This window comes from Heloderma suspectum, chromosome 5 (genome assembly GCF_057233095.1).
Source record: "Heloderma suspectum isolate Gila_16-S chromosome 5, 16-S_ref, whole genome shotgun sequence".
Classification (NCBI taxonomy): domain Eukaryota; kingdom Metazoa; phylum Chordata; class Lepidosauria; order Squamata; family Helodermatidae; genus Heloderma; species Heloderma suspectum.
In genome coordinates this window covers 23531071-23551694 of record NC_139462.1, presented here as the reverse complement: position 1 = coordinate 23551694, position 20624 = coordinate 23531071, and the positions used below count along the sequence as shown (strand labels likewise).

General features: G+C 45.9%; 2 protein-coding genes across 3 annotated transcripts in view; one reads left to right on the top strand and one right to left on the bottom strand.

Annotated features, from left to right (window-relative positions):
* LOC146343692 (estradiol 17-beta-dehydrogenase 11-like) overlaps positions 1 to 717 on the bottom strand; it is a 35720-nt gene extending 35003 nt beyond the window's left edge. Inside the window, exon 1 of the mRNA XM_084855573.1 lies at positions 484 to 717. Coding sequence (XP_084711699.1) covers positions 484 to 693 — 210 coding nt within the window. The 5' untranslated portion in view covers positions 694 to 717. The remainder of the gene's footprint in view (positions 1 to 483) is intronic.
* A 9782-nt stretch (positions 718 to 10499) lies between these two features.
* The window catches only part of KLHL8 (kelch like family member 8), an 80707-nt gene continuing 70582 nt past the window's right edge, over positions 10500 to 20624 (top strand). For both annotated transcript variants that reach the window (XM_084855568.1, XM_084855571.1), the window contains exon 1: positions 10500 to 10538. The gene's annotated coding sequence lies outside the window, so the exon portion shown is untranslated. The remainder of the gene's footprint in view (positions 10539 to 20624) is intronic.

Here is a 20624-nt window from a genome sequence, read left to right as displayed (position 1 = left end):
TAGATAGCATCACCGATGCAATGAATATGAACTGTCTTGAGCACACTCCGGGAGAGAGCGGAGGACAGGAAGACCTGGCGTGCTATGGTCCATGGGGTCACGAAGAGTCGGACATGACTGAAGGACTGAACAACAACAACTTGTTAGTAAGGGAAAGTATAAACACAGTAATAATGTGACCCAAGGACTCCTATCATACACTCCGGCAAGTGCGAATGTGAACTAAAAGCGGCAGGAACCCTAGGGCCCAAATGGCAGGCTCAGTGGGCCCTACAGTGTGATTAGGCCCAGGGCAGCTCCCCCTTATTCCCTACCCTGCCCTGCAGCCATCCCCAAACACACAAACCCACACACAATGACTTTTATATATATAGGAGATACCAAACAAGTTTAAAAATTCAGACAATGAGTCAGCTGAAAATGGCCCTGATGATATAAGCTAACAAAGTTGCACTCCTGGGAATAATGCATCCCTCTCCTTACCTTATTGATATCCCATAGAACTAATGTGCACTGATGCCTTGCAAATTCGTAAGCAGTGGCTCTCCCAAGTCCATGGCCAGATCCAGTGATGAGGACAATTTGTCCACTGACAGACTTTTTCTTCAGCGGGATGAAAAGCTTGACAAAAGCCTCTAAATAGGAGTACAGGGCTATAAGGAAAAACAACGGGATCTCAAGCAACAGATGCATTCTCCTCTGCAGTGTTTTTGCACTGTTTGTGAACAGTCTTCAGCTGTTTGTATATTGTTATTCATTTATCAGAGACTGCCGCCTAGGGCAGGAACAGGCAGGTGGTAGATCAGGTTCCACCAGTAGACCTTTGGGTGGTTTGCAGTAGATCAACAAAATTTTCCAACTCCCAATGATTTAACAACAGCAATAGAATTCTCTTTCCCTCTCCCAAAAAGCTTGGGAAAAAACAGGAGTTTTTGTACATAAAGGGATTCTGGTTCTACAAACCAATTCCTGGGCTGAGCAGGAAGCTCATTCCACAATTTTAGTTCCAGTTATTAGACCTCAGGGTTCTAGGGAAAAATTAAATTAGTTCTTATGTGTGTGTGCACGCGTGTGTCAGACAGTCGGTCAGTTTTATTGCATATAACCATAGGTTCTTACAATTTCACCACCACAACAAAAAAGACAGTCACAGAAAGAAAAAGATTGAACAAGCTGCTGAAATCAACTCATGTGCACAATTTACAGCAACAGTTTTTAGGACCTTTGCTTTATTCTTTTTAGCAGCCTCTGTGAATAAGGCTACTTGATTAGATACATTAAGATCCATAACTACAAGTAGTTTACACATCCGCTCAGCCAAAGTTCTATCAGACATTCCTTCCAGCAAAGATACAAGAAATCTAATCTTTTTCCGGGATTCCCCCCGCCCCCACCCCCCAGGGTATCCTGCCACTATATACTCGCTTTGAAAAAGGAGTAGCTCTAACACCTGTTTATGTATGAATGCCTATAACATAGAGGGAACAGGTCTCTATAATTGTTGTGAACTGCCCAGAGAGGTTCAGCAATTGGGCGGTATAAAAATATAATAAATAAATAAATGTCACAAAATATATATAATAAATAATATCCACTTTGTGGAGCCCCACATGAACTAAATTAGTTGACATAATTGCACCCAATCACTAGGGATGTCAGAGAAATCCGCCATGGACCCGAATGAGTCCATGGTGGAACGGCACAACTCACCTCCGCCTCCCTCTGGAACCATCCGGGACTGGATCCTCCTCACAGCGATTCTGTGGAGCCACCAGCCAGCTCCGTAGCACCAGCGATACCGGTCACCATTGCCATGCCATATCGCTGGCTGTGGGCGCACTCTGGACGCAAATGGTGTCCGCTACGCCATTTGTGGCCGTAAAGCTCTTAGATTAAGCTAAATGCAGCCATAAATGGCTGCATTTAGCTCAAACTGAGGGCTTTACGGCTGCAGATGGCGTCTGCTACACCATTTGCGTCTATGGTTTTTCATGTGATAGGCTAGCCTATCGTGGGAAAAACCACAGACGCAAATGGTGTAGCGCACACCATTTGCGTCCGGAGTGAGCCCTCAGCCAGCGATACGGCACGGCAATGGCGGCCATATCGCTGGTGCTACGGAGCCAGCCAATGGCTCTGCAGAATCGCTGCGGAGCCAGCCAAAGAGGATTCCAGCAGGAGGACCCGATCGCCTCCCCCCATGGCCGGATTCCCCCCCGGAGCAGCAGGTAGGGAATCTGCCCATCCCTACCAAGCACCCGCTCATTGACATAATCATGCCCAAGCACTCCCTCCCTCTGAGCAGAACCAGGCAGCTTCTTGGTATACACCTGAGCTGAGGGCAATGAAGAGTAAAGATGGCTAGAAGACAGGTGGAGGAAATCTCATGCCGAATCTGACCAAACACAGGTTAGAGCTCATTATTACGGATGTACGAAATCCCTACCTGGCTCCATGCTGGTCAATCTGTGGGGGGGGAGGCGCTCCGTCCCTCCCTCCGGAATCCTCCCGGCCTGCTCCACGGAGCCACTGGCCAGGGCCGGCTGCAGCCGGAGTTCTGGCCTCTACCAGGCTGCTGCGGCTGCAAATGGTGGCCGTCATAGCAGCTGCCATTTCCGTCCTTCCAGTAAGCCATGATAGGCTACGTAAGTATTTACTTACCTGAGGATGTGGACAAAATGCTTGACCAAGTCCAGTCAACCACCTGTGTGCTTGACCTTTGCCCTTCATGGCTTATTACATCTAATAGGGAGCAGATGTGCCACTGAGTCCAGGAAGTTGTAAATTCCTCCTTGAGAGAAGAGGTGGTACTTGCCTCTTTAAAGGAAGTGGCGATTAGGCCACTCGTAAAAAAGCCTAACCTGGACCCAGATGATAACAACTATAGGCCTGTAGCCAACATCCCCTTCCTGGGTAAGGTGCCTAAGTGGGTGGTGGTCAGCCAACTCCAGGTACTGATAATCTAGACCCATTTCAGCTGGGCTTCAGGCCTGATATTGGAATGGAAACTGCCTCGGTCACCATGTGGAATGACCTGTTGATTCTCTTGGACCACTCCGTGGCTTTTGATACAATCAACCGTGGTATCATTCTAGATAGGGTGTCTGGGTTGGGAGTTTGAAGCGCTGTGTTGCAGTGGTTCCATTCCTATTTCAGTGGCCGATTCCAGAAGGTGGTGCAGGGAGAATATTGGCAGCTATGCGATGGGGTTCCACCGGGCTCTATTCTATCCCCCATGCCCTTCAACATCTGCATGAAAATACTAGGGGAGGTTATCTGGAGGTGCGGGATGAGGTGTCATCAATATATGGATGACACCCACCTCTATTTCTCCTTTTCATAAAATCCAGGTGAGGCAGTTGCTGTTCTCAATCACTGCCAGGGCCAGCATACAGTAATGCACTGGATGAGGGCCAATAAGCTGAGACTCAGTCCAGACAAGGCAGAGAAACCTTTAGTGGGTGGTTCATCTGCCTGGCTAAACGATGTTCAACTTTTTCTAGAGGGGATTGCATGACCCTAAAGAATCAGGCTGTAGGTTGGGCGTGCACTTGGATCCAGAACTGTTGCTAGAGGCACAGGTAGACTCAGTGGCATGAAGCACCTTTTATCAGCTTAGGCTGATACATCAAATTTGTCCTTTCTGGACAGAGATAGCCTAGCTACAGTCACAAGTCACACTTCACTTGTACAAATGCAGCATGAAGGGAAAGATCAGCAACCTTCTCTTTGTTTGAATAAAAAGCACACTCTGCACATGCTCAGGGAATGGACAAAATGAGGAATAAACATACCAGGGAATATGAAGAACTATATTCTTCTAGTGTGTGTGTGTGTGTGTGATCTCCCTCCAACCAGCTGTTCCCTGGAAGAAAAAAAAAAAAACCCATTCACCCAAGGGTCTTCTGAGGTAACTAACGGGAGGTTTGCTAATGAGCTGGATGTGGAAATACAAAGCTGAGCTGGGGGCAAGTGGGGTGCTGACATGTGTAGGAGTAAGTTGCATTGAACTCAGTAAGACTTACTTCTGAGTAGACATGCACAGAGTTGGTTCTCCTCTCTGCTCAGCTTTGTATTTCCACATCCAGTTCATTATCAAACCTCCTGTTAGTTATCTCAGAAGACCCTTGGGTGAAGGGGGGGGGGTTCCAGGGAACAGCTGGATTGAGGGAGATTCCCCCCCCCCCCACACACACACACATAATGGAAGAATATAGTTCTTCATATTCCCTGGTATGTTTATTCCTCATTTTGTCCATTCCCTGAGCATGTGCAGACTGTGCTTTTTATTCAAACAAAGAGAAGGTTGCTGATCTTTCCCTTCGTGCTGCATTTGTACAAGTGAAGTGTGATTGCTTCAGAAAGAACTTTCCATTATACTGTCTCTTTTTCTTCATGAGTTTCATAACAGAAGTATGATCTTGGGTTAGAGTCCAGCCCAAAGTCACCCAGTGAGATAACTAACAGGAGGTTTGCTAATGAGCTGGATGTGGAAATACAAAGCTGAGGGGGGCAAATGGGGTGCTGACATGTGTAGGAGTAAGTCTCATTGAACTCAGTAAGACTTACTTCTGAGTAGACATGCACAGAGTTGGTTCTCCTCTCTGCTCAGCTTTGTATTTCCACATCCAGTTCATTATCAAACCTCCTGTTAGTTATCTCAGAAGACCCTTGGGTGAAGGGGGGGGGGGTTCCAGGGAACAGCTGGATTGAGGGAGATTCCCCCCCACACACACACACACATAATGGAAGAATATAGTTCTTCATATTCCCTGGTATGTTTATTCCTCATTTTGTCCATTCCCTGAGCATGTGCAGACTGTGCTTTTTATTCAAACAAAGAGAAGGTTGCTGATCTTTCCCTTCGTGCTGCATTTGTACAAGTGAAGTGTGATTGCTTCAGAAAGAACTTTCCATTATACTGTCTCTTTTTCTTCATGAGTTTCATAACAGAAGTATGATCTTGGGTTAGAGTCCAGCCCAAAGTCACCCAGTGAGATAACTAACAGGAGGTTTGCTAATGAGCTGGATGTGGAAATACAAAGCTGAGGGGGGCAAATGGGGTGCTGACATGTGTAGGAGTAAGTCTCATTGAACTCAGTAAGACTTACTTCTGAGTAGACATGCACAGAGTTGGTTCTCCTCTCCATTTTAGCCTCACAACATCAACAACAATGCTGGATGTGGAAATAGAAAGAAAGCCTAGCTGGGGGAATAATACTCGTGCAGGGCTCCAGACAGGCATGGTCATTTTAAAGGGTTTTTCTTTCTTTCAAACAGCGTTGCTTTAAACCAAGAGTGCATCACTCAGGCACACCTAGGGCAGCCTTGTTTTGGGAAGCCCCGAGGAGGAGGAATTGTTTTGGCTGAAAGTAAACGGAGACGGAGGATTTCAACTGAAAAAGAACACCCACAAACAAGGCGGTGAGCACAATTCTTTTTTTTTTTTAACTTGCGTATTTATTATCAGAATATACTACCTTGTGTTTTTATTTACAAAAATTTCACGACTCTGTGCAGATGACAAAAAAAAGCCACATGACTGCTGGCTCCACAGGACCTCGTGGTGCCATTCTGCAGAGGATTCCGTGGCACAGACTGAAGGGAATTCGATCCCATTTCAGTCCGTGGCGGAATTCTTTGACATCCCTAAAAGTAGGTCAGTATTATCTTCATATTGCACATGCGGGGTGAGAATGGCTTGTCTAAGACCGGTTTAGTGCATTCATGACAGAGGCAACATCTCAACTGAAGACATCTTGAATCATAGAGGTCACTTTCTTAGCCACTATGCTACATCAGCTCCTTTCCTGGCCTAGCTCAGCATACAGCTCCCAGGGGAGACTGGGTTGCAGCAGCAAAACTGCCAAGGTTGGATCATGCCTGGAACAGCAAGGTCACATCTGGTGAGGCAAGGTCAAGTTAGGCAATGCTGGTTCCTGTCGGGACCCTGCATAGGGCACTGGCTGATGATCACTGCAAAAGAGCAGTTGTCTCAGCAACATGCAGAGGCCTGAAACCTTATGAAGGCTGGGCAGGTCTAGACCTGCTGGTGACTCCACCCCCTCTGAGGAGCTATTTCTTAAAGGGACATTATCCAATTCTGCATGTCCTGGCTCCCATGGTGTGTGTGCATACACAGGGCTGAGGACAGCATCAGAGGGGTGCCCTCTGAGTCTGAGGAGTCTGGTAAAACTACATCCTCTGTTTTGCTAACCATATTGCCAAGAGGCAATGGTTCTTTTTAGGATTCAGAAACAATGAACACAATAATGGATGAAGGTTAAAGATTTTATTAAGCAGGAACAAACTAATACAAAAGGAAGCAAAACACTACAGGGCAATTAATGTAGCAAGAAACTACAGAGTAAGATTATAAGGCTTACATCCCTACAGTCACTGGGAACCCCCTTAGACTCAGTGATGAATGGACTCCAATAATGGCCTGGTATGCAGCACCTTCCACCTCTATCAAGGTTCTAAATTGGGAGTGTCCCAGGGACACATATATTTACTATGCTCACATTAAGCCCACCTATATTCTGGCTAGGCATGTGTGAACCAACCCCAGCCCCCGTGCTGCCCCCCGACCCACACTCGAGCCCCCATGAGCTCAGCAAGTCACCCGCACTCACCCAGGCCCATCTGGCAAGTGCCCATCATTTTGCTGCCTTTTTTTTAAATGGAAACAAGGAAGCTTAAAAAACTACATATTTAAATATGTGCAGTTTGGGACTGGGAAGGCTTAATATGCACAATATTGGAGGTGTTATGCAACATGGTGGACGCTTGTCAGACAGATCGGGGTGAGTCCGGGAGGGCGCAAGCGGGAGTGAGCAAGGGCAGGGGCTCGGTGGGGGCTGCAGGTGGGGGGGAGGGGGCTGACGGACTCCCAGACCCAGTTGGGCATCTGCAACATCCCTAATTCTGGCTATAATAACCTCAAGGATGTTTATGCATTCCTGCAAAGTGAAAGGATTAGCTCTAGCAAATGGAAAGCAGCCAGTACAGATATTACCATCCCAGAAAATCCTGCCTGTACTAGGAAACAGACCTTGACATCTAGCCAAAGCTTATCTAAAGGTAAATAATAGCTGCTAAAGCCTTTGATTGTGTGGATCACAACAAACTGTGGCAAATTCTGAAAGAGATGGGAGTACCAGACCACCTTACCTGTCTCCTGAGAAACCTGTACGAGGGTCAAGAAGCGACAATAAGAACCAGACATGGAACAACCGAGTGATTCAAAATTGGGAAAGGAGTACGACAAGGCTGCATATTGTCGCCCTGCTTATTTAACTTATATGCAGAGTACATCATGAGAAACGCCAGGTTGGATGAATCACAGGTTGGAATTAAGATTGCTGGGAGAATTATCAACAACCTCCGATATGCAGACGATACCACCCTAATGGCAGAAAGCGAAGCGGATCTAAAGAGCCTGTTGTTGAGGGTGAAAGTGGAGAGTGCAAAAGCTGGTCTGAAACTCAACATTAAAAAAACTAAGATCATGGCATCTGGCCCCATCACTTCCTGCCATATAGAAGGGGAAGAAATGGAAGCAGTGACAGATGTTATTTTCTTGGTCTCCAAGATCACTGCAGACGGTGACTGTAGCCATGAAATTAAAAGACGCTTGCTCCTTGGGAGGAAAGCTATGGCAAACCTAGACAGCATAGTAAGAAGCAGAGACATCACCTTGCTGAAAGGTCCCTATAATCAAAGCTATGGTTTTCCCAGTAGCACCGTATGGCTGTGAGAGCTGGACTATAAGGAAGGCTGAGCGCCGAAGAATTGATGCTTTCGAACTGTGGTGCTGGAGAAGACTCTTACGAGTCCCCTGGACTGCAAGGAGGTCAAATCAGTCAATCCTAAAGGAAATCAACCCTGAGTGCTCATTGGAAGGACGGATACCGAAGCTTGAAGCTCAACTATTTTGGCCACCTAATGCGAAGAGAAAACTCCCTGGAAAAGACCCTGATGCTGGGAAAGACTGAAGGCAAAAGGAGAAGGGGACGGCAGAGGATGAGATGGCTAGATAGCATCACGGATGCAATGAATATGGACTTCAGCACTCTCTGGGAGAGAGCGGAGGACAGGAAGGCCTGGCGTGCTATGGTCCAGGGGGTCATGAAGAGTCGGACATGACTTAACGACTGAACAACAACAACGAGTCATACCATCTCAGAAGGATAGCTGACTCATCAGAAATAATAATATGAAGAAGCATTGCTTAACTACTTAAAGCAAACAAGCCCACGCAAACGGTTCTAGACACGGTGGGAGCACTTGTTGTACTCCTCTACATTCCTCAGTATAACAATTGCCTTCCACATTTCCACTACATCTTCTGGTCTGGAAGGTCCCAGAGTAGCAGATGATGGGTTACTCGATGAACCCTACACATCACCAGAAAGGAGGAGACAGGTTTGCATAAAATGTGCATGTGCTAATTCATATGTATAGACGCACACTTAGAAATAATTACTCTAATAGAAATACAATACATCTCACCATAGCAGGGAAGACTGCTGTCCAGTCGCTGTTCATGAGCAATTCCAAGGCCCTGCTGCTCTCCCTACTGGTGTTTCTTTATCTTTAAACCAGACCTGGACTGAACAGTCCTTCAAATAGAGGATGCCTTCAGGACTGTTCTCCGTAAAGTAGGACGCATGGACACCCAGGCGGAATTCTACTCATTTTCCATTTGCAATATCCCTGAAAAAAGAAGAGTAGCAAGTGAGGACTTGGTCATTAGGGATGGAGAGATGGATTCTATTAAAATGGTGGCTTTACACACACACACACACACACACAGAGAGAGAGAGAGAGAGCCATTGTAAACCACTGTTTTACACAGCACTGCATTTGACACTACCATGGGGACATTGTGAGCAGTGGAGGCTGGTGGCTCTGATGTCAGTGGGGCTTGACAGTGGGGCTTCACACCTTGAAGAGCTCCTTTAGAGTTCTGACTGGTTCGGAACGGAGTCACCACTCCACTGACATTGGAGCCACCAGCCTCCACTGATGGTGAAAAATTTAAATGGCTGCCCACCGCTGTCATGCCGAGGTCAGCCCAGGGCAGATACCAGTGCCAGTGGGTCCTGCCGGGGCTCTGGAACTCTGGCAGCTGGTCAAGAGAGCGCACGTGCTTCCTGCTTCCACTATTAGAGGAGCCAGGCTGGGAGGAAAAGGCGTTTGGAAAACTACTCGTAGGTAGTAAGGCAGAGGAAAGCGCACCTCAGTTCACCCATATGCCCCTTTTGATATTAAGACCGCAGCCTCACCTCCCAGCCCTCACTTAATATGTGACTGGAACAAGCACATAATTTAAACAAACATGGCTGTGCCACCAACATGTCTAGTTAGACCCGTAGGCCAGGCTGTTTTTTAGGTTCAATTATTTACATTCTAAAACCACCTAAATTCTGAGTGGGTTCAGAACGGCAACAGACAGGGGAAAGCATGGCTTCCATGCAGAAACCTCAGTTTATGCCACAAGCACGCAACCACCATACCTGTGGGTTGTGGACATTTCCCGTGCTTTCTCCTCACAGCAAGGTGTGGAGGAAACATCTGAGGAATGCAGAAAGCTGGGCATCACTGCACACGCCTTTGTGGTGGACTGCAAGAACCAGGAGGAAGTTTACAAGGCTGCAGATAAGGTAAGACTTCAGTGGGCTAGATCCCAACTTTGACCAAGCTTTTCCCAAGCCTGCTGGGACTAATTCCAGTGTCAGCAGGAAGGCAGGGGACACACGCATATATGGGGGGGGGGGGTTAACCTCATCCCCATCCCAGTGATCCTGCATAAGATCACAGGGCTGAGGTGGGGAGACTGCTTTCAGTCCCTGGGGAGCCCTTCCAGCAACCCTGAGCAGCACTGCTGCTTCTTCATTACCATGAGCAGAATGGAAGCCGAGACTCTGATCAGCCAGCGGGGGGGGGGGGTGAAATTTGGCCGCAGGTAGCATGGGGATTGCACAACATTGTCATTGTCCGTTTATTTGTACATATCCGGCTTTGGCTGGGTCACGCTCGGCCCTGAGGAAAAACAAGGCGCAAATCCACTTGGCAAAGTCAGTAGGCAAGCAGTGGGTCAAACGCAGTCCGGAAAAAAAGAGCAGTCCAAAAGCAGGGACTTGGGAGTCCAGGGACAGCAGCATGAGAGACTAATCCATGGAGGAGCAAGGTCAAGAAAGCAAGATTTCAAGGTACTGGGAGCTGAAATAAAGGTGTTGTTCCAGCAAGCAGCAGGTTTCAACTGAGAGACTGATGTCAGTGGGCGTGGCAATGCCTACGGATGTCATCTGGCCCACGGAAGGCCTGTTGTGGTCAATCTGGCCCCCAATGCAAATATACTTGTGCACCTGTAGTAACTGGAATTTATAGAGTTAAATATTGTCTCCAGTTATTATGGGTTGGAATTTAGACTCCACCCCTTTCACTTGTGCTTGTGCTTACTTTCGCTTTCCTATTTAGTTCAGTCTTAGCCTGTTCCTTAGTAAACAGTCTCTTGTTGTTGGGGGCTACACGTGAGTACTCTGTTTCATTTATATTACCGAAATGAGAACTTAACAGCACCCCTGCCTTAGACTCACTTAACCCCACTGAAATTAATTGAACAATGGCCATTGCGGTTATGTGTGGGGTAAAAAGATCTAGCTGTTTTGTTTGTCACTGCAGTTCCTAAGGTTCCTTAGACATAGGCTGAAGTTTAACTGTATTCATATCGGAAACACAAACATAATCTGAAGTCTATCTCAGAAGAGACATTGGAGATGTTAGTATTTTGGTGAATAATGCTGGAGTGATAACAGCAACAAGATTACTTTCGACGAAGGATGCAGAGATCCATATAAGGATGTACGAAACTCACCTTTTCGCGGAATCTTTCACGGTGGGGCGGAGGAGGCGCTCCGTCCCTCCCCCCAGAATCCTCGACGGGGGGGAGGCGATCTGGTCCTCCCCCCCGGAATCCTCGACGGCCGTCGGATGCGGCGGCAGTGGCTGTTCTCCTGGCCGGCCACGGCCAGGCTGTTGCCGCCGCCATTGCCATCCTTGCAGCCATGATAGGCTACGTAACAATTTACGTAGCCTGTCATGGCTAACTCCCCCCCCAAAAAACGCAGCGTATGCAAATGGCGGCGGCTACAGCAGCCGCCATTTGCGTTCCCTATTTTTTGCCGATTTATCTTACATAAATATTTATGTAAGATAAAACGGCGAAAAAAGGGGAACGCAAATAGCATAGTGGGCGCTATTTGTGTTCCTTTATTTTTCGCCGTTCTAGCCTACATAAATATTTACGTAGGCTAGAATGGTGAAAAATAAAGGAACGCAAATAGCGTCCACTACGCTATTTGCGTTCCCCTTTTATAAGGGGAACGCAAAGTTAGCTGTGCTGAGTTCCCATGTAAATCAGTGGGATTTGAGTCATGGCTAACTGGTCCCATTTGTTACCAAATGTGTTCCTCTTAAATACGTGAAATACTTTGGCTTCTAACGCGTTTGTTTGTTTTTGCTTTTAACTGTATTCAAGACAAGTAAAGCATTCCTACCAGCAATGATTGAACACAACCATAGCCATATTGTAACAATTGCTTCCATTAGTGGACTTGTGGCTTTTCCATGCATGGTGACCTACAGGTAGGCATCATTATAATTTTTATGTAGCAAGAATAGCAAGTTCAAACCCAGTGTGTGGACGATACTATTAGTAACAGAGCAAGGATAGCCAACTAGAGGCTATGGGGCTAAATCCAGCCCCTACTGGTTTCCCATTTGGCCTGCAGCATAGATGCTGGTCCCAAAGACACATCACTAGCATGTATCATTATGCACAAAAGCTACTTTCTCTCAAGCTGAGACTCAGGCAAAAGGCTTTCGAACCCTCGCCCTTGTAGTTTGAACAGGAAAATAGGCACTGGCAGAGCCATCGTTACACACTACAGACAATGGGACAGCATCTTCCGCCACATCTGAAGGCAGCAGGGTAGCTTACGGGGCCCAGGGCATGCCATGTGGCCCACAGCTCTCTCCTCTACCACCTTGCTGCCCCCTCCCAGCATCTTCTGTCTGAGGCAACTGCCTCACTCTACTGAATGGAAGGGCTGGCCCTGCTCCCACCTTCCAGAACATTCTCTGGGTATTTCCTTTCTAGTCATTGTGGACCATTAAGCTCTTATTTCCCTAACGAAGGAGATCCTTGCCAGGACCATTAAGGTAATTTCCAGTAGTCCTCCTAGTTCCATTAACCTTCTCTAGTACAATGCCCTGAAGTTCACAACAATAAATATCAACTACTCACTCCCATATATAAGCCAAGACACAGGTTAGCAAGCTGCTGAGGTGTCTAAAGGAAGGGCTGTGTTAAAGCCTCTATTGTTCACATGAGGCAAAGGATCATAGAGTCATAGAATAAGTAGGGTTGGAAGGGGCCTACAAGGCCATCGAGTCCAACCCCTTGCTCAATGCAGGGATAAGGAGCCCGTTGCCTATGCTTGGCTTGTGTGGGATTGAGTCAGGGGGCATTCCACAGTTCAAAACATAGACACCTGTTAAAAAGGAATTCCTTGTTGAGCTGCTGGTGTCAAAGTGGGGCTCAGGGATCCCCTTAGTCTCTGCTTCAGGCCACAGAACATGTTGGCATTCTAACCAGCTGCCTCCACCCCACTTTAAAAACAAAAGTTATAGGAGAACCTCATATAAAAACATCAAACAAACCCCCAATCATTGTACAGGAACCAAACTACTTCTGTAACTAGGGAATGTTCCTCAGTACAGGGGTGGTCAACTTTGAGTGGTCCCCCACCCCAACCCCCCTCTCTGTGGGCCACACTCTTGAGAACAAGCTAAATTTGACCTACTTACTGATCCATAGTGGTAATCCAACATGTTTTGTTATCACCATCCTCAGCTTCAAAATGGTTGTCCACCTCTGCCAAAGGTGAATAAAGAATGTATGAAAAACTGGAGCAGATCCACTACAAACCCACAACAAAGACAGACCATGTCTCAGGATGCTGGGAAAATAAATGTTTTATTCCAAGCCCAATGCATTTCAGCCCGATTTTATTTCGGAACCTTTTTCAGAGGGCGAATTAAAAACCCTACAAAGATCTCTGGTAGATGTATCTCCAAAATTCAAAAACTGATAATCTGGCAGGAAGTTTTAATATGACTCCTGTAGAAGGCTCTGAAATAAAATCAGGCTGAACATGTTGGGTTTGGAATAAAAAAATTATTTCCTTAGCCTCCTGAGAAGTGGTTTCTGTTTCTTGTGAGATAGAAAAATGAAGAAAAGGATTTGAAGATATGTTTGGCTGGAGTGGCAGACTCCTAATTTACACAGAAGAGGTATGAAAGCAAACGCACACATGCATGCGAAGTCTTGAGCAAGAGGCCTAAAACAAGGTTTTGTTGCCTTCTAGGTCCAGACATGTAAAGATACAGCTCAGGTTCTTCATGTTTTCAACAGACAGAATCAGAGAGATATGAATAACGTTGCAAAATAAAAAAAATCCAAAACACACCGGTTTGCAAAAACAGAACAAAAAAGGTTTGCCCATTTGCAATAATTTCTTCTAAAGAGGATATTACATTTGAGATCAATGCTGGCATTACATTTTTTTTAATGGAAATTGAGAAATCTTATTGCAAGCCGCATACATAGATGACTAAGACTTAATTTTACCATAAATAAGTTTTAACCTACCTCAGTTCCAGCAGGTTTGCTGCTGTTGGCTTCCATCATGATCTGAAAGTAGAACTGCGTATGATGGGAAAGGATGGGATCAAATCAACACGCCTGTGCTCAGTTGTTATCAACACTGGCTTTTTAAAATTGAAAAAGTTTGTGTAAGTGATAAGGAGGATGGAAGTTGGTTTCTATCAGATTCATTACTGTAACAGCTCTTTGTGGGGTGTTTATGTTTTGTGCTCCCAATTACCCCAAGCACAGAGAAGTTCTTGAGTTTTCTTTTTTAAGAGAAAACACTACAGATACATGATGCTTTTGTACTGTATGTTTATTTACAAATATACAAGTTGAATGAGGAAGCAGGTTGCGGATTCCCTAGGTACACAGAAGTGTGTGTGTGTACACACACACACACACACACACACACATACCCAACTAGGACCTATAAACTTCCAGGGCCTACAGAAAGTTGATGGTAGTTGAGCCTCAGAATATTGAAGATGTCTGCTTAATTATTATTATTTTTAAGAAAATGGAAGGAAGAGAGAAGAATTGGACTGGCTGAGCTCCTAAAAGCCTATAGTAGCTATCCTAGAGATGGAGATTAGGGTCAAGCGCAGGGAGGCATGGGGGCAGCCATCTTTTTTTCTCATGCAGCGTCCCTGGGCTACAAGGCCATCATGTAATGTTCTTCCCAATCCCAGTGACATCCCCCAGCCCAAATGTGAAGTGCCTGGCAGTACTAGCCAGGCTTCCTAGCAGCTTGCTGCAGCTTATGCCTTTAACAAACTTTTTAAAGGACTTGGAAAAAACACACAAAGAAGCCCTTGGAACACCTTGCAACCATAATTACCCTAGTACCCAAAAGTTAAATGACTCCCACAAACACAAATGTCTCCAAAGTCTCCCCCGCACACATGTTGTTATGGAGAATGGTCCAATGAAGGTGGTGGTGAAACTTAGCTACCAGCCCCACACTTCCATATATCATTGCAGGTTAATCCACAACACCTGTAGTCAGTGCTGGCTCCAGGTTTTTGAGAGCCCTTGGGCAAGACACCCTCAATGGTCTCTAGGGATGTCAGAGAAATCCGCAGTGGAACCAAATGAGTTCAGATTTTCATGAATCTGACCTGATTCCACAGCAGACTGGCATTTCCCCTGTCAGGCAGATTCTGTGGACTTGCAGACCGGTTTTCTAACTTTCCTGAATTTTGCACAAATTTTGTCATAGAAAAGTATGCAAAATTTAGAAACGGCCAAAAATTCACATTTTCCCTATAGGCTAAAACATCAAAATGTGCATTTGGGAGGGAATTTGCACATTTCACACAAGCAAAATTGCACAAATTCAGGAAAAAAATGATTCCAATGACGGGCAGACAATGCAACGAAAGGTGCCCGACAATCTGCAAAACACAGACAGAATGGATTTTACACAATATGTACATCCCTAATGGGCCCCCTCCCTCAGTGAGTCCATCTTCTCATTGCCATTGCCACAAGCTGCTATTATTCTGCATCTTTTTCATCATTGCTACCCCTTGCTTGCTTGACAGGCAGAGAGCACAAGTAGGCAGTTGCATCTACTTGGGAGCGGTGTCAAGAGTGGGCATGGTTGGGCACCTGTTGAGGGCCCACACCCCAGCAGGAGCCTGCTGACGAGAGCCCCCTGGCATTGTTCTTCTTCACCATGGCAACCTGCTTGTTTCACCTGCCTCTTGCTCTGTCCCAGACACTTCTGGAGGTGAGAAGGAGAAGCAGTAGATGTCACTGCCTACTTGCTCACTGGCTCTTTTCCTGTCAAGCAAGCAAGGGGTAGCAATGATGAGAGAAAGGATGTGGAACAATAGCAGCTGGTGACAATGAAAGTGAGAGTGTAGACTCATTGAGCAAGGGGCCCATTGAGTATGTCTTGCTCAAGGGCCCTCAAAAACCTGGAGCCAGTACTGTATCTACTGCACCTCCTTTTCACCCCATTCGTTGTTTGGGCCAGAGTGAGAGGTAAGTGAATGAGCAGGTTGCAATGGTGAAAAGGAGGAGCAACTCCAGGGGGGATCTTGCCAGTGGGCCCCTGCTGGGGTGTGGGCCCATTGGCAAGTGCCCGATCGTGTCTACCCTTGATGTCAGCCCTGCCTGCAATGCTAAAGGAAGTTTGAGCTTCTACATCACAGTGCTCACGCAAAAAGATTGCTTACGTGATTAAAAAAATACAGTGAGCATGTGGAGAATCTATCACATCGGGGTGGGACAAGACCTACAGGTTCGCACATCATGCTGCGCCACCTTGCAAATAAGCCATGGTGGGTTGGTTATTCGTGGAACAACCCACGGTATTCCCGACAGACCATCGGACTTCCGTGGCTTGTTCTCCCCCTCCTTCCCCCTCAGTCCTCCAGCTGGCTCTGACACGTATCCCAGGGGACTTTGCAGCCAAATCCATCTTGTCTCCCCGCCCCCCCCTCACTCCAATCACGACACCTTTTTGTTCCCCGGCTTTTCGTATTTTATTTTTCACTGCCTCGCAAATGTACTGTTGGGGGTCATAATCTATTACTATTATTGTTGGTCTTTTGCGAATACAAAAGTGCGCAGTTTCGGCTGTCCAATATGTTTAGTCTTGCCTGGTCAATTTCCTTGTATGTTTCAACTGTCAACTGGAGTGGGAAGTGGAGTAGATAACATACAAGGAAACAGACAAGACGGGGCTGCATATTGGTTAATTTGCACACAGTTGCGAAGGACAGGGGGAGAAATAATAGAGAGAAGAAGGACCTAGTAGCACAATTCAGAAGCACTGAAAATGGGGTGGTGTGCGAAGGAGTGAGTGTACCAAAGGGGGGGGGCAATAGCTCTCCCCTGGCAATGTGATCCTCCTGCTTTTAAGTGTTAAGCTGACGCTTCTCAGTGTCCTCCGCCTTTTCAGCACTTCCCTGACTCTCCAGCTACTCCAGAAAGGGGAGGTATTAACTCCCCCACCCATTTTTGCAGCCTTTTTTGGAGCACTTACTGCTGCAATTACTGTGGTTCCACAACAGTTAAAAAAAAAAACCCTGAGGAGGCAGCTGCATGGGATGGAGTGAATGAAACCCCATTTGCTCCATCCCATTTTTTAAGGGTTTTAAAAAAACAAAAAACCTGTCAGGAATATTTGCGCCATTTCTTGGACTGGGAAATAAATGGAAGGGAAATGTTTGCAAATGAAAGGGCTGGGAAGTAAATGTGGGGAAAATTTGCGCATCTGCATTACGTGCTCCATTACTGTGCACAAATTAGCCCATATGCAACCTTGTCTTGTCAATTTTCTTGTGTGTTACCTACTCTACCTGGCTGCTCCCTTTGACCGCTGAAACCTGCAAGGAAATTGACCAGGCAAAACTACACATATTGGACAACCTAAGTGTGCCCTTGAAAAAAACCAACAACAACAACAACAAATTTTTTAATTATGAAGCCAATTGCACATTTTTGAGGCACCAAAAAGTAAAAAATAAAAAGCTGGGGAATAAGTGATGGTCTTTCCAAAGTACCATTTCAACATCGGTGGAAGGGCAGTCACTGCTGAGATCGTGAAGAGTGAGCGGCACAGGCTTTTTTGCTGCTCTTGCTGTATGGCTCTGTAGCTGATCATGGCAACCCACAACGAAATTGGTCTCCCAGGTTCGGATGACATGGCAACCCACCATGGATATGCACAACCCTACAACAAGCCATGGGTTCTCTGCATGGCTTGTTCGCGAAAAAAGCCACCATGTGGAAAACGCTCTGGGTTCAGACAACAAGACAACCAACCACGGCCAGCTGCCCATGGTGGGTTGTCGTGTCATGCAAAAATAGTCAATAAATAAGTCGGGGGGGGGGCGGAATCTGATCCCTCATCCTAACACAAAATATCTGATGTTGAACTTGAGGCCAAATGGGCATGCCAAGTAAATATAGCGACCATATTTGCAGAAGTGAGCCAATAGCCCCCTATGAGAACTGATTCTTGGAAGTCAAAATAATTTTGATCTCCATGGCTTCTAGAATGCAGAACTTCAAGTTGAAAGCACCCATTCCAACCACACCTCTTGACAGTGATCAGCAATATAGCTTAATGTATGTCCAATATATCTGTGATATAGCTTAATCTATGCACAATGTAATTTTGGGCTTCGCTTTTGAGATAACGTAGGATGTTAACTAATTAAATATGTCAGTGGGTATACTGGGGGGTGCTCACTTATATGAGATGAGATTGTATTATACCTGTCCTGCAAGGGCTGCACTGGTTACCAGATAGTTTCTGGGTGCAATTCAAAGTGCTGGTGATGATCTTTGAAGTCCTAAATGGCTTAAGCCCAGGAGACTGTAGGAACTGCAGCCTCTCATAGCAGCCTGCCTGCACCTTAAGATCTGATGGAGAGGCCTTTATCTATGTCCTGATGGTGAAAGCTCGGCTGATGGGGATGAGAAAAAGAGCCTTTTCTGTGGCCACACCTAAATTATGAAACTCTTTGCTCCGGGAGGCCTGGTTGGTCCTCCTTCTTATGGTGTTTCACTGTATGGCAAAAACCCTTCCTGTTTAGGCAGGTATTTGTTTTATCAGCTGGAGGAGATTTTATCTGATGTCTCTGTTGTATCTGCCACATCTGTCTCTGTTTTTATTAAACTTTGAGAATTTTATTGTATTTTATGGTTGGGTTAAATGGTCGTTAACTGTCCTGGGTGGTGTGTAAGCACTAGAAGGATAGGATCTACTTTTTAAATGTATGAATAAAATATTTGCAGGATAGCCATGTATCTTCTTTTACAAAGGACAGCCCTGTCTTTGCAGGGCTGCCAGAGGACTGACCACTATTTGAAGATGTCCTCTATTTGAAAGGCTGCCCTGTCCAATTCTGGTTTAAAGACAAAGAACTATGAGAATTGTCCATCAACAGCAAGCACCGGGGAGCAGACTGAACAGGCAGGCACACAGGTCCCCTGGTGTATTTCTATTAAAAGTATCATTATTTCTAAATTTGCATCTGTACATATAAAATAGCATATGATAATGTTATGTAAATCACTGTCCTCTTATAACCTCTTTTTTGTTGAGGCATTTCTTCTTTTGGGGTGATTCCTAAGGGGCCACCCTACTTGGACCTACAACAGACCTTTACTAACCATCCTGTCCATCCAAGACCAATTCCACCCAGTCAACATTCACTATATAGTATAGTAGCAAAACAGATGATTTTAGAAGCGAGCCACCTGTCACCTTCCTCTGCAATTCAAGCAATGCTGCCAAAACAGCAGCTGAACGAAGTGAGGCAGGAATGAAACAGGCATGAACAAAATGAGCAAAGAGGAGACTTCAGAAACCATTCAGCTCCCCACTCCCCTGAAAGGCCTCGTTTTGTGCCATCAGTATTCAATCACAAGCATGCAGTTTAGCCCTAATTTTGCCATCTTCATGGCCCCTTTGCCATAAGATGCACTTTAATGCCAAATTCACTCTTTCCAGATGCTTATCTTTGCTCTTCCCTTATTACCCCAAAGGTCACCAGAGGCCTACGGCATTTTGCAGGTGCTCTTAAGACGCTACTCAGCAACGAGTTTTCCTAGCAGCCCTTAGCGGTCATCATATATGCACATCCCTGTGTTTAGACTGCATGTGCTTCTTGCTTAGGAAGAGCACCTACGTATATTCTAGCTTCTACACACAAGTCTATTTAAACAATTTAGTCTCTGAGCCTTTCTACACAAGGCTTTTACTGTGCACTTGTGATTACTCACAGTAGTTTGCGGGTACTTTACATGATGTCATCATCCTCCACAGCCTCTCCCATGCTTTGCAACCATTATTGCAATTTTTTTTCCTAACAAGGAAAGTCTGGTATTATTTAGAAATGGTGGAATGAGAGTCTTATGTAACTGTGCAATTCCGCTATACCACAGCACCATCTAGTGGTTGTATAATGAAACATATAGAAAGGCAGAGAAAGAAAACCCTTGGAAAAAAGCACATGTAAAAGTTGTTGTTGTTTATTCGGTCAGTCGCTTCCGACTCTTCATGACTTCATGGACCAGCCCACGCCAGAGCTTCCTGTTGGCCGTCACCAACCCCAGCTCCCCCAAGGTTGAGTCCATCACCTCCAGAATATCATATTTAATCTTGACATCTCCCCAATAACCACATCCAATTTGCCCTGGCTCATAGATCTTACATTCCAGGTTCCTATGGTGTGTTGATCTTTAGAACATCGGATTTGTCATTCACCAAAAGAGCCGATCTTAATGCTGCAAAGAATCTAGAAGCAGAAGCTGGATTATCTGTGAGATTGGGTTTGAGCTCCAAAACACAAAGCCACTCTTTTGAATCCAAACAAAGATGGTGCCCCTTTGCTTTGCAGCATGCCAGCCTCCCAGTTTAAAAAAAAATTAAAACATTGAGAAACAAAAATCAAGAGAAAATCAAGCTAAATTTTCATGAAATAGCCTGAACCGGGGGGGGGGGGGGGCTGCTAACATTTCAGTTATAACTTTTGCACTTATAAATTATATGTGCTGTTGTATGTAACAATTGTGTGTGGCAGCACCTAACTAGTCCCTTTAGGGCAGGACAGGGAGGTGGGGAAACAAATTCAGAAATAGACTTGGATGGATTAAATAATTGACCACAATTTTTTTGGTTCAGATTGGAATAGAGTTGGCAGGGCATAGGGCATGGATCCATTAATCGGACTACCTGCCTGCAGTCCGATCCCATCAGGTGCCTCATTGTGGGAGGCAGGAGTCAGAGGCACACCCTAGGGCGCAGACCATTGAAGTGAGCCCCTTTCTGCCTTCCTGGGGTGTGGCCTGGATTGCAGCCCCATGCTATGCTGGGTCAATGCCACACCATCCCATGGTCCCTCAAGGGGGACCCCCTCTTGAAGGGGAAAATGGGGCACCC